We start from the raw sequence: 19879 nt of genomic DNA, 5'->3' as shown, positions 1-19879 counted from the left end.
GAGAGAGAGAGAGAGAGAGAGAGAGAGAGAGAGAGAGAGAGAGAATGAGAATGAGAATGAGAATATGAGTGGTGGTTTCCCATTCATTTCTCTATGGACCAAATCCTGGGCTATGAGCTGGACATGTAATAGTAAACAAAATAGACATGGTGCTTGCTGTGACCTGCCCTGGGAGACAGATATTATATGGAGGATCACATAAATGCAGAGTCTGAGCTGAAGTCTTAAGGGTGACTTCAGCTTCCTCCAGATCCATAATTCCCTCCAGATCCATCCATGTTGTCACAAATGTTAGGATTTCCTTCTTTTTTAAGGTTGAATAATATTCCAGTGTATATATATATATATCACAATTTCCGTATCCATTCATAGGTAACTAGTCAGTGGAGCAGGGGAGGGAAGGGTGTTCCATGCCTGTGTCAAGGTCCTGAGGTGAGAGAAAGAGGTGAATTTGAAAAACCAAAAGGATGGTGTGGCTGTAGTTCAGAGAACAAGGGGGGTTGTTTCACAAGCTGAGTCTGGAGCCAGGCTGAGCAGATTCTTAGGAACTCTGCAAAAACTTAAGGGTTTATCTACGACTGTGTATAAACAACTACGGTCATAGATAAACAAGTTGGAAAACAACTCAAGGGTTTACAGTCATCAGAATTGTAAAACTGATCCCATGTATTTTCAAACCTCAGATCCCTTGCTCTGACCTCGTGTGTCTAAGCTAGCAGGAAGCAGGATGCACCTGTCCCCTGGCTGGAATGAAGGGACCCACCCAAGCTCTCAGTCTTCCCAGCATCCAGGGCCCCCCTGCTTGTGTGTGGTCTAGATTTCCATTCCCATAGTAGGACTTTCTTTGGGAGCCTTGGGGTCTCTCCTGCCAGAGGGCTTCACCTGGGACTGTCTCAATTCAAGAGAGGGGTTCCAATAACATTAAACCTCAATATCTTGCTCCTCCATTCCTGACACCTCCCTTTTTTTCTACCCTTCCCCTACCTCCTTCCCTGTGCCTCAGGCTGGCAGGTTAGTGCTGGAGCAAGTGGCCAGTCACCATCATTGGGGTTGTGGATCCTCAAGGTTCTTCAGAAGCCCCCTCACCATGACCAAGAGTCCCCAGTCACTCGGAATTCCAAGGTTCCCAAATGCCAGCTATCTCACTCCTCCCAGTGTTCTCCATCTCTGGGGTGTTGGGCTCCAGGCTTCTCAGATGCACTGAGTTCCCTAGGCTAAGCCACTGATCCCTCAGAGCTTCATAGCCTTAGAGTAGAGGGAGGCAGGCCTGCAAAGAAGAGTTCTGGGGTGGACCAGGCACTGGGGTGCTACAGATGCTCATAAATCGTCCCTTTACCCTGGATGTGCCCAGTGTTGGGACCACCAGGGAACCCCCAGCCTTGCATGCTGATCGACTTGTAGTCCCCTGGTCCTGACTGGAAGCCTAGTTTTCTCTCTTATGACTGACCCTGGACCAGCCAGGCCCCTAGCTCCCCAGGGAAGAAATCCAATCTATTTCCTCTGATAGTAATGACTAATACTTAAATAATGCTGACCACATGCCAAGCGTTTTACAGTTGTTAGCCCAGTCCTCACAAGCACTTTGTGAGGTGGACAAGAGTCTTACCCTCATTTTATAGATGTGGCCCAGGATTCCACAGCTATAATTCACGAGGCTGGAATTTAAACCTCTGGCCACCAGAGCCCACCTTACTGTGTCCTCCTCCTGTTGTCATAACAGAAAAGTACAACACCATGATGACACAACAGGCTATCCTGGTAGGTTCCCAGGCTGCCCCAATACCCAACTTTCTAGGTTTACAAAGTTGACATTTACAAAGTTTCCAGGTTTACAAATCTAGTTTCTGATTCTTTAGGCCAGCAGGAATTTCTCTACAAAAGCTGCTTCAAAAATTTCCAGCCAAGCCTTACACACCTTGGCATTACATCTTGGTGAGCCAAGGCGGAAGAGAGCAGGAAGTGAAGGCCCCATGGGAAGTCCCTGTGGTCGGGAGCACCCAGGCGGGGTCGGGGGTGGGGGCTTTCCTGTGGCTGACTCCCTGTACCTCCCAGACCCATTCAGGCCCTGTGAGTTGAATGAAGAGACCCTGGGAATGAGTCCAGGTCTGCAGGGTTAGAGGAAATTGAAGGCCCTTACCAGATCCCTGTTGAGAAGTTTATGAATTATGAGCCCTTCTCCAAATGACAGTGTTCCTCCCTCTCAGAAGGGACAGGTTGAAGGTGGCAAGATTGGTGGCAGCCAGAAGGCTGGTCTGTTTCTTTCTCTCTCTTTCATCTGCATATGAAGGCATTACCTGAAGCAAGGACCTGTGTAAATGCATGTGATTTACAGAGCATTTTATAGTTTGTGTGTCATCCATCCTTCCGGTGAGCCCGAAGTCTAAGATAGGGCAGGGAGCATCAGGTCCCTTTTGCAGCTGCCAAAATGAGGTCTGAAGGGCAGAAGTGGTGTTCCCACACACACATAACTGGTTGGCTGCAGACCTGGGGACTAGACCCAGGACTTCGTCCTGCCTGGGGGTCTCTTGCCACTGGTCCCCATCAACTTGGATGGCTTTAAGCATTTGTGAGTTGTCTGCTCCCTGATGGCAGAATGCAGAGACGTGAAGCTACAGCAGGTTCGTTCTCAATGGCAAAAAGGAGGAGAAGTGTTCAGAACATCAGGTGCTTCTAGAGAAGGTACGGGGAAAGTATCTGGCCTTGTGGACAATGTCATGGCAGAGGCCAGGTATAGGGCATGGGGGTAACTGGAAGCGGGGATGGACCCTGTTATTCCCTAAGACATGGCTTCCACGTGGTGCTCAAACAAGGCCTTTGCCCTTGCTGTTCCCTCCACCTGGAATATTCTTCCCCTTCCTTGACATTGCTCAGGTCTCTGCTCCTATGTCACCCTCTCAGAGAAGGCTTCCCTGGCCACTTTCCCTAAAATAGCCACCCATTCCTAGGTCCCTCAAAAGCATATCCTGCTTTTGATTTTCCCTATGGCAATATGCCCTATGAAGTTATTTTATTTGTTAACTCGTTTCTTGTCTGTTTTCCTTCGTTAGGGCATTGTGGACCTTGTCTGGCTTGTTCCCAAGGCCTGGAAGAGCACCCGGCACACAGGATTAAGCCAACACATGTGTTTTGAATGAATGTGTGCACACATGCACGAGCTGGCGGCAGTCGGGTTGGGGTAAGCATGAAGGCCCAGCTCAGTTCTCTACGTGTGACCTCTCATCTTACGCAGATAAGAACCAGTTTGGTTTCTGCTTGCCTGAGTCACTCTCCTGGAAACGGGGCCTGCTTGCCATCAAGTCAGCCATCAGCCGGCCCATGTCCTCATGCTGGCCAGCCCTTTGTGAGTGTGTGGGAGGAGAGGCTGGGCTCCTCCTTGTACTCTCTGAGGTGTTCTGGAAGGAGGAGCAGCTCCACCCTGGGAGGGGCTGTGGCCCAGGTACTGCCTGGATGCTACTTTATGGGCAGCAGCTCAGTCTAAAGTTAGAGTCTAGAAGACCGCGGAAGACCTCCTGTCCTATCAGACCTCCCCATGGCTTTAGGTAAGCTCTTTCCACTCTTATTTTTCCACCTGAGAAATGAGAGAGGAAAATATCTACAACTGGTGTTTACCAAATGCTTTCAGGCTCTGGTGAACAAGCGTCCAGGAAAATGTCAAGTGCATGGGGCTCCAGGCCTGTCTGGGGGACCTGGGCACAGGGAGGCATCCGTGGGAGACCATGCAGGCACTCTGAGGGGCTGCAAGCCTAGTGCCTGCTGGGGCAGCAGGTGAACAGAGAGGGGTAACTGCTGTGACAAAAGTCATAGAGTCCTTGGAGTGTGGGGGTCATTTTCCACTGTTGATAGAATAGGGAAATTGGTGAAATAGCTCTGTTAAATGAGAGAAAGAACAGTGTGAACTCAATGAGAAATACTAATAGAATGTGGCACTGAGCCACAAGGTCTGAGGGTTGATTGACAGGGAAGGGTGGGGACTGTGGAGAATTAACGACTTGGCACTAGTCAGTTCCACCAGATAGTTGTCAAAAGAGAATGCAGGCCCAGGTGGCCAGAACTTCTCACTTTTCCAGAAGAGTCAGATATTCTGATTTCATTGCATATAGTATTCTGATTAAATAAGACAATAAAGCAAGCAGATAAAATATTTAAATTATAAGCTGCCAGTTTGCAACGTCTGGTTAGGATTTGTGTGGCACAAAGGAAAAAACACTCAGGATCATTGCTCTGTAGACTCTAATTTTAAGTTTCTAATTTAAAATAGGCCCCCGAGTCTGGGTGTAGTGGCTCACATCTGTAATCCTAGCACTTTGGGAGGCCAAAGTGGGTGGATCACTTGAGGTCAAGAGTTCAAGACCTGCCTGGTCAATGTGGTGAAACCCCATCTCTATTAAAAATACAAAAATTAGCTGGGCGTGGTGGTGCATGCCTGCAATCTCAGCTATTTGGGTGGCTGAGGCAGGAGAATTGCTGGAACTTGGGAGGCGGAGGTTGCAGTGAACGGAGATCACACCACTGCACTCCAGTCTGGGCAACAGAGAGAAACACTCTGTCTTAAAAAAATAAATAAATAAAGATAAATAAAATAAAATAAAATTGGCCTCTAATGAGCAGGCCATTCTCCTTTCTGGGTCTTACTTTCCTTACTCTCCTTTCTGGGTGTTAAGAGGAGGTCTAGAGGAAGCTGAACAACTCTTAGCTTGTAGTAAGCACAGTGGAAGTGTCAGCTCTTAATGTGTCATGGACACATTACAAGCTAGGCGCCGTGCTGAGCTCTTTACATGGGTTATCCCACTGAATCCTCTCAATAACCCTATGAGGAAGGACTATTATTGCTCACATTTTCACAAGAGGAAATGGATATAGAGAGATTAGGTAATTTGCCCATGGCCAGACAGCTAGTATAAGAGGAGGAGGTGGGTTGACTGCAGACAGTCTGTCTTCAAACCACTACACTATGCTATGGGGGCACAGAGACTTAATGAAATCATGGAGAGGGGAATTGCTTTGTCAACCACAAGCAGTTATTCTGGGGGCAGCAGATCCTCCCCTGTCCCCCAGTGGGTACAATGGTCCCTGGTGGGTTGTGCTACAATGTTAGCCCATGGTCTTATGTGTTTTTCAAATGTGTAAAGTAGGATGCTGGAACCACTCTTAGAACCAGATAGTGATACATTGTGAAGAAATAAATCTCTGTGCTTAAAACTGGTTCATCCCAAAATATTTTGAACTGACACACAATAGGTGCTAAATAAATGTGTGTGAACTTGAATTGGATTGAATTTGGGAAACAAATGCAATAAGCTTAGTGAAGACACCATGTTCCCTGGGCAGAGGAACCACATTCTCCATCTAAGTAAGGCCAGGAATATGGGAAGTGTCAATGTTTGCCAAGCACAGAACAGGGTGCCAAGAAGAGAAAAGTTGAGGGAATTCATACTCTGATTGGAAACTGGAAGGGTGAGAACTGAGGGTAAAGGATAGAGATGGAACCATGTGCATACACTTTGTGTTACCTTGGACTAGTCATTCATTTCTCTGGACCTCTGCTTTCTCTCTACACAATGGGGTCCCACCACTTCTCTCACAGCTGACTTGTATGAAGAAGGAGGTAGAGGAGGAGGAGAAGGTGAAGACAATACTGACTAAAAGGGTAAATCCTTTTTAGGATCCAAGTCTGAAAACAATTTTAGGCTACTAGATATGAACAATATCTTGATTATATAGTTGAAGGAAATTAAAGATGAATGTTTTAATGAATAATTAATCAGAATGAAAATGATTGATTACTAATATATCTGCTATGGTTTATTTTCCCAAGTGGCAGACTCACTAAGGTTTTTGAATACTCCTGTGTGATTGCTCTATGTATGTATGTATGTATGTATGTATGTATGTATGTATCTATCTATCTATCTATCTATCTATCTATCTATCTGTTGTCTAATAAAATGGATCACATCTCTGCTAATAAAAACAGACTACACTGGCAGGGTACAATTGCAATCATTAATTGTGCCTGCAATTTGCAGCAGCAGCCACCAGAGGTGCCAGTGCCCTTTAAGGGTTGACAATTTAGAATAACCCAATTATCTGAGTTTTTCAGGGACTGAGGGGTTTGCCAAGGTGTAGAACTTTCAGTAATAAAGTCAAGGAAGTCCTAGACAAACCAAGATAATTGTCACTCTAGTCCATAACCAGGTAAAGAGCTTTCCCTGTAACCTGTGTAAGGTTTTAGAATCATTTCTTTCCTTATTACCAAAAATCCTCCCTGAATTTTCAAGCAATTATGAACTAAATAGTTACTCTATGAGATGGGAGTTCAGCCCAAAAGAAACACCATAGGAACAAATGTAATTCTTGCTTCTGTTAACCATGCAATGAAGCAGAGAGAAAAAAGTCAGCGGCCTCTTTAGCAGGACTGCAGTGTGGGAAGAAATAACAAATCTGGGTTTCAATCCTGGCCTGTCCAGGATCTGGAGCAAGTGAATTAATCTTTCTAAGCCTTGAGTTCTTCTTCTTCTTCTTTTTTTTTTTTTTTTCAAAGTGAAAGCAAGTTTATTAAGAAAGTAAAGGAATAAAAGAATGGCCACTCCATAGAAAGAGTAGCCTGAACCTTGAGTTCTTCTATAAAGTGACTATGAATTTGCACTCATTTTGAAAGTGAGTGTCAATATGTCTGTCCACGTTGCACAGCTGTTATGTAGACAAAAGGAGATCTGTGTGAAAGTGTAACACAGAGCCTAAACTACAACAACTAAGCAACACAGTTGTCCCCTTCCCCACGGTGTCTGTTCTTCTCCATTTCCTCCTGCCTGCCGGGGGATTATAAAACTAATCATCAAAGCCAAGAAGGCAAGAGCAAACATGTACCTCTGAAAACACAAGATAACTACATAAGTAATGACTTTCAGGGCAGATCCATAGCCAACCCATAAACTGCTGGGGCAAAAATCATCTTGGAAAGTTCTGAACCTCAGAAAGGATTCACATTAAGTTAACCATCTAGATCTAAGAGGAGAGTAGCTTCTTGTAGATAACAGTTGGCTTATATACCATGTCCTGATCCCCTTCATCATCCAGGAGAGCAGAGGTGCTCACTCTGATAGCAGCAAGCCTGTGGGCTGCAGCTTGGAGAGTAGAGGTACTCAGGGGGACAGATGTCTCCAAACCTGTCCTGCTGCCTTAGGGAGCTTTTAATAAGTTGACGGATTTGGTTAAAATTAACTTGGCTACTTGGCAGGACTGGGTCAGTGGGGACTTAACAAAAAGAAGACATCAGATTATACCCTGGGGGTTTGTATTTCTTGTGCTTCTTTCTCTTCTTTGTACTAAAGTATTTACCCATGACTCGGAAAGAGCAACTGGAGTCTTTGCAGCATTACCTTAGCAAAAATTTACAAAGTTTGGAAAACAATATTGCTCATATTGTGTGGTGTGTCCTGTGACACTCAGGATTCAAGTGTTGGCTGAAACCACTAAATGTGGGATGAAGTCATTACAAGGCAGGGTGCACATCTGTCCACCCAAAGCTGGATGCCAACATTTCACAAATAGTACTTGGGTGACACAAATGCAGCTCCAGGAGGTCCAGATGAAAATGTTTGTACTGAAATTTGTTAAAGCTTCCCGACAAACCGGATTTGTCAGTAAGGATGGTTTTCTGCAAGGAGGGTGAAACTTGTGGGGTGAGCCATTTGGGCTGAGGAGGAGGGAAGTTGGAGCTGAGAAATGTGGAGACAATTTCCCTTTAGAAGGGCTGAATCTTCCTGCCTTTCTGGGGTGCTGCAGCCCACAGGATCCAGTTGTGTATATGTCTCCCCAGCTCCCCATTCAGTGATATCACGTCAGTAGCTTGAAATTATCCATGGTAGGCGTATTATGTCATGGAAATTGGCAAATGGAAACTTTTCTTGGAGATTCAATTGTTAAACATTTACCAGCGCAGCACTGCTCTGCCTTCAGGGTCAATGACCCCATCCAAGTTTAATCCATCTGTCCACTGTCTCCAACATGATCTTAATAAAATACACCTGACAACATTACCCTCTTATTCAGTTTTTTAATAGGTAAGTTTCCAGCTCATTGGGGTGGTATTAAAGGCCATTCCTTCTCTGGACCTCACCCAACTTTTCAAATCACTTTTCCTACCCCTACCTCTAAATGCCACTCAGACTCCAGCCATCCTGAATAATAAGACTTTTAAAAAGTAGATTATGGGTCGGGCACAGTGGCTCATGCCCGTAATCCCAGCACTTTGGGAGGCCAAGATGGGTGGATCACCTGAGGTCGGGAGTTTGAGACCAGCATGACCAACGTGGTGAATCCCTGTCTCTACTAAAAATACAAATTAGCGGGGGGATGGTGGCACATGCCTGTAATCCCAGCTATGTGAGAGGTTGACGCAGGAGATTGCTTGAACCCGGGAGGCGGAGGTTGCAGGGAGCTGAGATTGCTCCATTGCACTCCAGCCTGGGCAAAAAGAGCAAAACTCCATCTCAAAAAAAAAAAGAAAAAAACACAGTAGATTACATCAGATACCTCTGGCCTAGATTGTTTATGACCACCTCTACTGCTATGAATAACTAGAAAAGCTAGACAAAACATATTTTCAAAAGATCTCTTTGGAGGCATCAGAGAAGGGCCAAGGCTGTAAGGAACTGTCTGAGCCCAGTGAGGTGGAGCCCAGCACTGGCGCCCTTTACTCTTGGGCACATGTGCTGGTTTCAAAAACTTCAGCTGAGATTTTGAGCATTCACAGAACTTGGTGGGGGAGATAAAATTTGTACGTTATATCCTACCTACAAGGAGGGTCCCTGATAATCCCCACCCAATTTGGAAATCTGGGTCAGCCTTCACAGGTACTGAAGCCCTCTTCTGAATGATCTCAAGTCCTGCTTTTGAAAGGCTCCTGGCCTACCTGTCCAGCAGGAGCAAAAGTGAACCATCTCAGGGTACAGATAACAATCACCCAGAGCCTTGAATGACCTCTACAGTGTTTAATATATAGTATTCAGCAGTCATTAGAAAGGAATGAGGCACATGCAAGAAGACCTTTGTATCAGGGAGAAACAGGCCATAAATGGAGATCCAGCAGGGATTCAAATCATGGATTTGAATCGGGGCAGACTTTGAAAGAACTACGGAGAATATACTCAAAGATTTAAAACACAAGACTGGAATTTTTGGCAGAGAACTAACAATTACACAAAAAAGGAACCAAATGGAAATCCTAGAACTGAAAGATACAATTAACCAATGTTGAGAAATAGCCAACATCTATTGAACACTTCCCACGTGGGTGGCTGTGCTAAACGCTTTACAGGCACCAACACAAGATATGTCTCCTTGCAGCAGTGCAGTGTCCCTCCTAAGACATGGACAGCCTGGTTTCCCTATTTCTCTGCTTCACCAAAACCCCTTTACATGGGGCTTAGACACTCCTGTTGTCTCTAGTGTCTGGTAGCACAGGGCTCAGCACATAGAAGGCACTTGATACAATTGTGATGACCAGGAGCTCCGATGAAAGCTGTGGGTGCTGACTGGGAAGGCATAGTCCTTTATGCGCTGTGGTCTTAAAGCTTCATCTAGGAAGCAGAACTGGGGGGGTGCTGAGGACCCAGAACCGAGAATAAGATTAGTCAGAGATTTCCTGTGGGCAGAAATCATAAGGACGCCAACTGTTTGGGTGAGATAACATGAAACCAAGAGTGGACTTGTGGCCAGAAGCGTGAGGAAGAGGGAGAGAGCTTCCCCTGTCCCCTTTCTTCCTCTCCCTAAGCCACAGTGATTGACAGCCCCCTCCTTTGGAATCAGAGCAGGCTTGAGACGGGACTGGGAAAGGAGGGTGGGTCAGGATACACAGCAGGAAGGCTGGGAGTGCACAGCAGGAGCAAGGGGCTGGGGCGTTCATTGGGCCTGATCTCTCCCACTTTAGCTGGAGTAAAGAAGCATACACAGAAGCCACGGTGTGAGTATTCCCCAAGTGCCAGGGTCAAGGCATGATTCATCACGTGCAGCATTCCATTCAATCTGTATAGTAACTGATGACGTGGCTTCTATTATTAGCTCTATCAGATAATGAAACTGAGACCAAGACAGGCTCTGTACATAGTGTGGGGTGGCCCAGCTCGGAAATGACACAGGGGGATTCAGACCTAGACTCCATAACTCCTGCCCCAGGGACCACCCCCATCCTCACCCTCTGCATATCGAGAAAGGGCAGGCTGGGCCACTTCTCAGGACACAGTGGGGAAATGACACAGAGCAGGGAGATTACAGGAGCCCTGAGCATCTTTTCTCCAGGAGAATATTCTCTCTCTGAATTCAGACTGGGGTCAGAGAAACATTTACCTAGGAGCCACACTGTGGGTGGGGCTTTACTTGAAATGCCGTCTGAGGGCAGTGGCCAGGATGGAACTCTCCACCGTACCTTGGCAAGCCATTTCTCTTCTGCAATCTGTAAGGACATTTTTGAGAGAATTACGGCTTTCCAATTCCAGAGGACTAAAGAAAGACAGATAGGAGAGAACCTATACCAATCAGGTGCTAGCTGCCTTCCCTTTCAGAGGGTGTGATGATAAAATGATACACTTGATGATTAACAAATGCTTTGGAAATTTTCAACCCTAATATTTAACACACTCTGGAAGTGGCAAATAAGTAGACAGGTTCATGTACATCACCTCCTTCAGCTAGTCTTCACAAAAACAATCAAATGAACAAACAAAATGCCTCTTTGGCCCTCAAAGGAAGACACTATTTCTCGAACATGTGTCAAAAAGGATGGGTGATTCACTCAAGGTCACATAGCTTGTGAGGACCGTACAGGAATACAGATATGCCATTTTGCCTAAAAAACCCCTCACCCAGGGAGTTGACACAATTTTGCAGAAATGTTCTATTTCCTCTGAAGGATGCATTCTTTAAACCTTTGGGAAATTCATTCATAGCCTTCCACCTTTGCAGGATTAACTCTTTGGACACAAAGTGTTTGATTCTAATTTGTTGGTTGGAAGATTTGTTGGTTGAGAGAAAGATTCTGATTTGTTGGTTGAAAATAGTCAGACTCATCAAGATCAACTGCTGTAGTAGTAAATATTTTGACATTTTGTCTGTATTCTTGTACTGTCCTCACAAGCTGCATGACCTTGAGTGAGTCACTCATACTTTTTGTTTTTGCTTTTGTTTTGGAGATGGAGTCTTACTCTGTTACCTAAGATCATGTTGTTGGAGTGCAATGGCGTGATCTTGGCTCACTGCAACCTCCACCTCCTGGGTTCAAGTGATTCTCCTGCCTCAGCCTCCCGAGTAGATGGGACTGCAGGTGCGCGCCACCACCCCCTGCTAATTTTTGCATTTTTAGTAGAGATGGAGTTTCACCATGTTGGCCAGGTTGGTCTTGAACTCCTGACCTCAGGTGATCCACCCACCTCGTCCTTCCAAAGTGCTGGGATTACAGGTGTGAGCCACCGTGCCCAGCCCACCCATTCTTTTTGAAACACGTTTGAGAAATAGTGTCTTCTTTTGAGGGCCAAGGAGACATTTTGTTTGTTCATTTCTTTGTTTTTGTGAGGACTAGCTGAAGGAGGTGATGTATATTAACCTGCCTACTTATTTGCCACTTCCCAAAGTGTGTTAAATATTAGAGTTTAAAGTTTCTGAAGCATTTGTTAATAATCAAGTGCCCGGGGCTGGAGGTCAGAAGACCTGGATTTCTCTGCATACCTTTGCCATCAGCAAGCTGTGTGACCTTGAACAGATCACTTTTTTGTCTAAGTTGTTTCTGAGTCTTCTTGAAAATAATGCCAGGTTGGGACAGGATGATTGCCAAGCTGCTGTCCAGCTCTAAAACACTGCAACCTATACTTCTGCGTTAGCACTGTCCCTCCCGTAGATCATGCAGAAATTCTCTTCAACTTTTTCCTACCCATAAAATAGGAGCATGCTTACCTTTTTCCTGTCTAGAATATTGTAAGGAAGGAAGCTAATGTGTATCAGAACCCATTATGGGCCAGAAGTTCTCCTCTTCCTCCCTACACCTGCTTCCTCTCTCCCTCCCTCCCTCTTTCCCTTCCTTCCTTCCATCCATCTGTGAAAAAGACATGATCACCCTCATTCTGAGAGTGAAGAGAGAGGCTCACCTAATGAAATGATTTGTTCGAGGTGGCACACGGGTGGCACATGGCAAGTGGCAGAGGTTGAATTTAGACCCATTCCTGTCCAAATGCTGAGTTTATGTCATCGTCCCAAGACCATAACTTTAAAGACGTAAGATAGTGGGAAAATAGTTGATTTTAAAGCACCTCTCAGAAGGACTCACTTTACATCAGGGGTCAGCAGATGCAGGCCCAATCCGGTCCATCCTCTGCTTTTGCAAATACAGTTGTATTGGAACATAGCTAGGCTTGTTGCTTTATGGATTGCCAATGTCCTTTTGTGAAACAGACAGCTGAGCTGAGTAATCGTGGCCTACAGAACCTAAAATATTTACTCTCTCGTCCTTTACAGAATGTTTGCCAATCTATGCTCTGGAGTTCAAGGCTGTCCACCCTTTAAAGAACACAAAGTGACATGAGACTGTCCCATGTGCAGGCAGGGAGCCCTTTCATTTTATTATGAAAAAAGGGCCTTTCTGCTCAAATCTGTTTTTTAAAAAGTCGATAAACAGACTCCGGGTACCTGTCAGGCACAGTAGGAAGTTTGGTTTCCATTGTTCCTTCCCAGGAACTCAATGAAGGGGAAATAGAAATCTCAATTTTGGGGAAATTGCACAGGGGAAAAAGGGGAGGGAATCAGTTACAACACTCCATTGCGACACTCAGCAGGGCTGAAAGTGACAACAGCAAGGGTTTCTCTTTTTGGAAATGTGAGGAGGGTATTTCCGCTTCTCAGAGTGGGGCAGGGTGGCAGACGCCTAGCTTGGGTGAGTGACTATTTCTTTATAAACCGCAATTCTGGGCCCGCAATGGCAGTCCCCTGCCTTGCTGCAGTCACAGAATGGAAATCTGCAGGGGCCTCGGCAGTCACCTAATCTGTCTCCTCCTCTTCCTGTTCCATTCAGAGACGGTCGGCCGGCCCTCTGGGAGAAAACCCAGCAAGATGCAAGCCTTCAGGTAAGGCTACCCCAAGGAGGAGGAGGTGAGGGTGAATCAGCTGGAGACTGGAAACATATCACAGCTACTGGGGGCTGCCAGGCCCCACAGGGCCTGAGAACTGGGTTTGGGCTGGAGAGGATGTCCATTATTCAAGAAAGAGGCTGTTACATGCGTGGGCTTCAGGACTTGTATTTCAAAATATCACAGATGTGGATGGTACGACCGAAGGGCTGTCTTACTTTCCCAGAGACTCAGCAACCCAGTGAGTAATAGATGCATGCCAAGGAGTGCGGCTGCGATTCAGGCCCAGCTGAATGTGCTGACAGAGAAGCAGAGAGGGGCACCAGGGCACAGCCCGAAGGCCCAGACTGATACGAGCAATGCCTGTCTGTGCTGACACGTCAGAGGGTCCCACTCTCCAGGGGCCTTGGTTTCCCCATCTGTGACATCTGTGACATGAGATTCACGATAATTCCTTGTGTGCCTTACAGGGTTGTTGTGAAAATTAAATGCACAGATAACAGCATAACAGGATTCTGTGCATTGTAAAATGCCTGAAAATCATTGTGATTTGAAAATGGAATCAGGGCTTTGTGAGATCATCACTATTGTAAAGATGTGATGCTGATAGAAATGACAGGACTGCTTGTGCATGCCCTCTGCTGCGTGACATTCCAGCAGTGAAATCATGTTGGGGTGATTTCTTCCCCAATCTGACCTTCATGTTTGTCTGGGTTGAGGCTGCAAGTCAGGTTCTGTGGGTGTATGAGTGACAAGTCTCTCCCTTCCAGATATGGGGACTGTCTGCTTCCCCCGGTTGTCTCTGCCTGCTCTGATCACCTAGAAGCTCCAGGAGATCCCCCTGGAGGCCCCAGCAGGCAATGTCTAATCCCTCCAGATTGAGGCTAAATCTAGAAACTAGGATAATCACTAACAGGCCAATGCTGCTATATGCAAAGCACTTTGGTTTGCCCGGCCACCCCTCTTCGAGCATGTGGGCTCTTCAGAGCCACCTGATGAGGTGGGTAGAGTTAGCCACACTTCACAGGTGAGGATATGAGGCCCAGGTCCCAGGACATGCTGGCTGGGGCTCTGTTTATTACATCTCACAGCTTTGAGTCCTGCTCTCAACCAGAGAGGCTCTTTACCAAGAAGAAAGGATTGAGACCCAGAAGCAAGTCACTGGCTGAGGTAGAGAGGAAGCCTGCTTGTTCCCAAGGGCAGCTGCTCCTGCAGGACTCTGAGCAGGTCACCAGCTAATGGAGGAAAGGCTCTAGGGACAGACAGACCTTCCTGGTCTAAGGCTCAGAGCGAGTTAGCTGCAAGGTGTTCTGTCTCTTGAAACTTCTAACTAGGTGCTGTGGTAGCCACTAGTCTCAGGTGGCTATTTAAATGTATACTTAATTGAATGAAAAGAGAAGAAAATTCAAAATCGAGACCCTTGGTCACACTATCCACATTTCAAGAGCTCAACAGCCACACGTGGTTAGCAGCCACCCTATTGGGCAGTGCAGCTATAGAACATTTTTGCATCCCAGAAAGTTTGTTTGGATGTTGCTGCTCTGCAGTGTGCTTTGCTGAAACAGAAGTGCCTGCCCTGGGAATCTAAGATGGGAAGCAAGTGAGGAGGGGAGTCAAATGTGGGCTCACTGCTCACCAGCTGTGAGGGTTGGGCCTGCCTCTTAACCAGTGTCAGCCTCAGTCTTCTCATCCATGCATGCCATGGGTATACTAATATACCATACCCCGGGAAGAGCTGGATGCAAATTTGACAAGTTCTGGGGGACACAGGAAGGTGCTAAGCACAAGGCTGGGCCCATGGCAGCTGTGCACTACAGCTGAGTCCTTTTCCTTTTCAGAATCTGGGATGTTAACCAGAAGACCTTCTACCTGAGGAACAACCAACTAGTTGCTGGATACTTGCAAGGACCAAATGTCAATTTAGAAGGTGAGTGCTTGCCAGGAAAGCCAATGTGTGTGGGCGCTGGGTCACCTTGCCCCTCTGTCTGCAGCAGCATGGCCTGCCTGCACAAACCCTAGGTACAACGTTCTCATCCTTATTGGGTCTTTGTACTCAAGTTTGAAGCTGGGAGGGCCTGGCTACTAAAGGGCACATATGAGGGCAGCCTGAAGAGGGCATGGAGAGGTAGAGTGTAGGTCAGGGGTCAGTGACTATAGGCACAGCGGTCCCAGGGCCACAGCTGGGAAGGGCAAATACCAGAAGGCAAGGTTGACCGTTCCCTTCCTCCAGTGCCTATTAAGCCTCCATGTTCCTATGTTGTTTAAACCCTAACTCAATCCCAAATTAATCCACCATGTATAAGGCTGGGCTATGTCTCTTATTCCTGGACGCCATACTCAGCCATATTCTGGTCCATGTATTAAACAAGATGGATGAACTTGAAGAAGCTTCACCCACTCTGTTCCTCAGCTTTCCCTTCAGTGGGATGATGTCAGCTGGACGACGGGATGTTTGATTCTTTTAGTTCCAGCCTTCTAGGATGTTTTCACTCCCCTGTTTGGTGTTGTAGGATGGTATTACCTCCACCTTCCCACCTTCCCTATTCCCTCGTTCTGTCTCCCCTGCCTCACTCTGAAAGTGGATGAGACCCACCTTTCCTGTCCTAGTAGTTCTAATGAACACACTGAAGCACAAGGAGGCTGAGATTTTTGTTGCTACGTGAGAGCATGGAGGCCTTTTAGGGAAAGAGGAGGTTCAGAGACCCCCAGGCTGCTGTGGAGCCCCACTCATGGCCTTGTGCCATTTTCCCTTCTGCCTCAGCAACACACCTATTGACCTGGAGCACAGGTATCCTAGGGAAAGTGAGGGAAAGATGGAAATCATGTGGAACAACATCCAGGAGACTCAGGCCTCTAGGAGTAACTGGATAGTGTGCTTGGTTTAATCTTCTGTTTAGATGCAGACCAGGAAGATGAGACCTCTCTGCCCTTCTGACCTTGGGATTTTAGTTTTGTGGGACCAGGGGAGACAGAAAAAATACCCAGGGTCTCTTCATTATTGCTGCCTCCTCTTCTATTAACCTGATCCTCCCCTCTGCTCTTCCCCAGAAAAGATAGATGTGGTACCCATTGAGCCCCATGCTCTGTTCTTGGGAATCCATGGAGGGAAGATGTGCCTGTCCTGTGTCAAGTCTGGTGATGAGACCAGACTCCAGCTGGAGGTAAAGACCTGTTTTGGATATCAAATCACCCCAAAACCCAGTGGCTTAAAAAACCAAAATTTGTTCTTATGATTCTACGGGTTGAACAGGATTAGCTGGGTAGTTCTGTTCTATGTAGTGGAACATGTTGGGCTCACTTTGGCAGTTGCATTCAGCAGAGTGCCTGGCTTGCTCTGGGCATCTGAGATAGTCCCTCATCCTCCAGGCTCTCTTTCCCTGTGATCTCTCAGTGTTTAAGAGTCAGTTTGAGCTTCCTTACAGCATGGTGGCTGACTTCAAAAGGGATTATTCCAAAAAGACAAGTCTCAACATGCAGGTGCTTATTATAACTTCTGCTTACATCATTCTATTGGCCAAAGCCACTCACGTGGCTAAGTCTAGCCCCTTGTGAGAGGGGACTGCATAGGAATGTGAACACCAGGAGGCACAGTCACTGGAGGCCACCACTCTAACGGTCTCCCACAGGACCCGAATCTCTGTGTGCTACTCCCTTGCTCAAAGGCCACCAACCCATTCGGACCTGCCCTCTTCTAGCAAAGCCCATCCTCAGGACCTTTCTCTTCCAACCCTTATCGACTCACATTGATTAGCTGGTGCCCCACCCAGAGCTCTGTGCTCCTTGATCTCATGTAATGTTAGTGGGTTTCCCAGCCCTGGGAAAACATGTCTTTGTCTCAGGGGCTGGATGCAGCCTTAACCTCAATGTGAGTGGCCATACTGTGGCACTGTCACATCCCTTACCAGTGGACAGGGGCAGTGTTCTGGAGGGTGACTGCCTGTTCTGTGAGGATTGGGGATGGCTAGGATGTTGCATGGAATACACCACCACCTCGTCTCCTCAGAGCTCAAACCCTGACGGAATACCAGCTCTACAGGCCTTGGCTTCTGCTGATGGTGCTGTGTATTTATCAGACTTACTGGTCCGAGGCCAGAGTGGCCAGATTTCCCAAAATCAAGGTGTGACAGTGGGATAGCCTCTTTGTGTCTTTGCTGTCCTAAAAACCTGGACCAGGCCAGGTGCGGTGGCTCACGCCTGTAATCCCAGCACTTTGAGAGGCCGAGGTGGGCAGATCAGGAGGTCAGGAGTTTGAGACCAGCCTGACTAACATGGTGAAACCCTGTCTCTACTGAAAACACAAAACATTAGACGGGTGTGGTGGTGCATGCCTGTAATCCCAGCTACTCAGGAGGATGAGGCAGGAGAATCGAACCCAGGAGGTGGAGGTTGCAGTGAGCCGAGATTGCGCTACTGCACTCCAGCCTGGGTGACAGAGCAAGACTCCGTCTGGGGAAAATAAATAAATAAATAAATAAACCTGGGTCCCAGAGTCCCCCAGAGTGGCAGACAGGAGCACCTGGGGGCTTTTAGGGTATAGCATTTCCCCTGTACTACCTCTGGGCTGTCCAGAAGGCCATGTCATGGTGTGGAGTAGAGAGGGAGGCAGCACAGGATTTCCTAGGCCTCAGCTCTCACCTACCCATCTTTTGATTTCCAGGCAGTTAACATCACTGACCTGAGCAAGAACAGAAAACAGGACAAGCGCTTCGCCTTTGTCCGCTCAGACAGCGGCCCCACCACCAGTTTTGAGTCTGCCGCCTGCCCGGGCTGGTTCCTCTGCACAGCAATGGAAGCAGACCAGCCCGTCAGCCTCACCAATATGCCCGACGAGGGTGTCATGGTCACCAAATTCTACTTCCAGGAAGATGAGTAGTACTGCCCAGGCCTGCCTGTTCCCATTCTGGCATGGCAAGGACTGCAGGGACTACCAGTCCGCCTGCCCCAGGGCTCCCAGCTATGGGGACACTGAGGACCAGCCATTGAGGGGTGGATCCTCAGAAGGAGTCACAAGAACCTAGTCACAGGACTCTGCCTCTTCAACTGACCAACCTCCATGCTGCCTCCAGAATGATCTTTCTAATGTGTGAATCAGAGCACAGCAGCCCCTGCGCAAACCCCTTCCATGTCGCCTCTGCATTCGGGATTAAACCCCGACCACCTGCCCAGCCTGCTCTCCTCTCCCCACTGCCTCCTCCTCCCTCATTCCACATTCCCATGCCCCAGATACATCAGGCCCCTTGATGACCCCCCACCAAGTGGCTCCCACACCCTGTTTTACAAACAAATGCCAGTTCCTGAGGAAGGTTTTTAAGAGTTTGTGGAAAATGAAAATTAAGGATTTCCTGATTTTTTTTAGTCCACGTGAAGGAGAGCACTTCATTTGGAGATTGTGTTCTTTTGGGAGAGGCTGGGGGCTGAAAATATTCCTGCATTTGTGAAATGATGGTGAAAGTAAATGGTAGCTTTCCCTTTTTTTTTCTTATTTTTTGTGATGTCCCAATTTGTAAAAATGGAAAGTTATGGTATTATGTTGGCCCCATAATTTTATTTTTTCCTTTTAAAACACTTCCATAATCTGGACTCCTCTGTCCAGGCACTGCTGCCCAGGCTCCGAGCTCCATCTCCACTCCAGATTTTTTACAGCTGCCTGCAGTACTTTACCTCCTATCAGAAGTTTCTCAGCTCCTAAGCCTCCGAGCAAACGTGGCTCCTGGGGATTCTTTCCTCCTCTGCTGAAGGAATGAATTGCTCCTTGACATTGTAGAGTTTCTGGCACTTGGAGACTTGTGTGAAAGATGACTGTGCCTCTGCCCGTCTCCCCCACCAGGCTGGGAGCTCTGCAGAGCAGGAAAAAAGACTCGTATACGCAGGGCCGAGCACCTAGCCTGGCTCGGCAGGTACTCAGCGAATGAGTGCTATATACGTTGGCTGCAAAGATCCCTACTTCCTGTCACTTCAGCTCTGTTTTACAATAAAATATTGAAAACGCCTATATTGTTGACTATGTCCTTGGCCTTGACAGGCTTTGAGTATAGCGTGCTGGGGAAGTTGAAAGACCAAGGTGTCTTTCTCACCCCAGAGGCTGGGGCCTGGCTGCCTCTTCTCTGAGCATTCCTTTCTTCCTTCAGTCTTACTCTCCCTGGATAATATGAGAGCAAATCTGTCTGCAAAAAGATGCGGGGCAGCACTGTCCACAATAGCCTCTACTGGAAACAGCCCAAGCACCCATCACAGAAAGAATTCGTACATCATATATCTGCACACAACACAATGCTCCTTGGCAAAGAAAATGAATGAATTACAGCCAGCTGCACCTCACAAGACAGATGAATCTTATAAACATAATGTGGGTACAAGAATCACAAAAGCATGCATACAGTGTGAGTCCATTTATACAAAGTTCAAAATGGGCAACATGGGGCTGTTGTGTGGAGAGCTGTGGGAACTGTTGATGCAGAGAAAAGCAAGGTCATGCTCTCTCTGAAGGCCCAGTGAAATTTGGCCCCTGGGAGACACAGTGGCAGGCAGCAGCACCTGGGGGCTTTTGGGGTTCAGACAGCATTCTATTTCTTGGCATGGATGTAGTTACGCAGTTTTCTGCATGTATATTTTATTTCACAATACCTAGAAAATAAAAAGACTTGCCCCCCAACAACCAGGGTGTAAGGAAAGGAGCATCTGGGAGATTATGGTATTAGTGAATGGAGTATTGAATTTGGCCCCATAGGTGGGAATGCAAGACCATGAGTGACCACTTAACAAACACA

At 47.1% G+C, this 19879-nt stretch overlaps 1 protein-coding gene across 3 annotated transcripts; it reads left to right on the top strand.

Annotated features, from left to right (window-relative positions):
- The first annotated feature begins 3374 nt into the window (after positions 1–3374).
- IL1RN (interleukin 1 receptor antagonist) lies at positions 3375–19104 on the top strand. Of its 3 annotated transcripts, none has more exons than XM_017891505.1 (5): positions 3375–3539; positions 13058–13109; positions 14951–15039; positions 16161–16273; positions 17770–19104. In XM_017891505.1, exons 1-5 carry the CDS (start codon positions 3530–3532, stop codon positions 17983–17985), a joined length of 480 nt encoding a protein of 159 aa, XP_017746994.1. In that variant the 5' UTR covers positions 3375–3529; the 3' UTR covers positions 17986–19104. The 3 variants fall into 3 exon arrangements, with proteins under 3 accessions (XP_017746994.1, XP_017746995.1, XP_017746993.1); XM_017891506.1 differs by lacking the exon at positions 3375–3539 and adding an exon at positions 12850–12919; XM_017891504.1 differs by lacking the exon at positions 3375–3539 and having other exon boundaries at positions 12929–13109.
- Positions 19105–19879: the final 775 nt, after the last annotated feature.

This window comes from Rhinopithecus bieti, unplaced genomic scaffold (genome assembly GCF_001698545.2).
Source record: "Rhinopithecus bieti isolate Rb0 unplaced genomic scaffold, ASM169854v2 scaffold_20362, whole genome shotgun sequence".
NCBI classification, from domain to species: Eukaryota; Metazoa; Chordata; class Mammalia; order Primates; family Cercopithecidae; genus Rhinopithecus; species Rhinopithecus bieti.
Note: the sequence above shows the minus strand (reverse complement) of the source record. Positions and strands in the feature narration are given on the sequence as shown.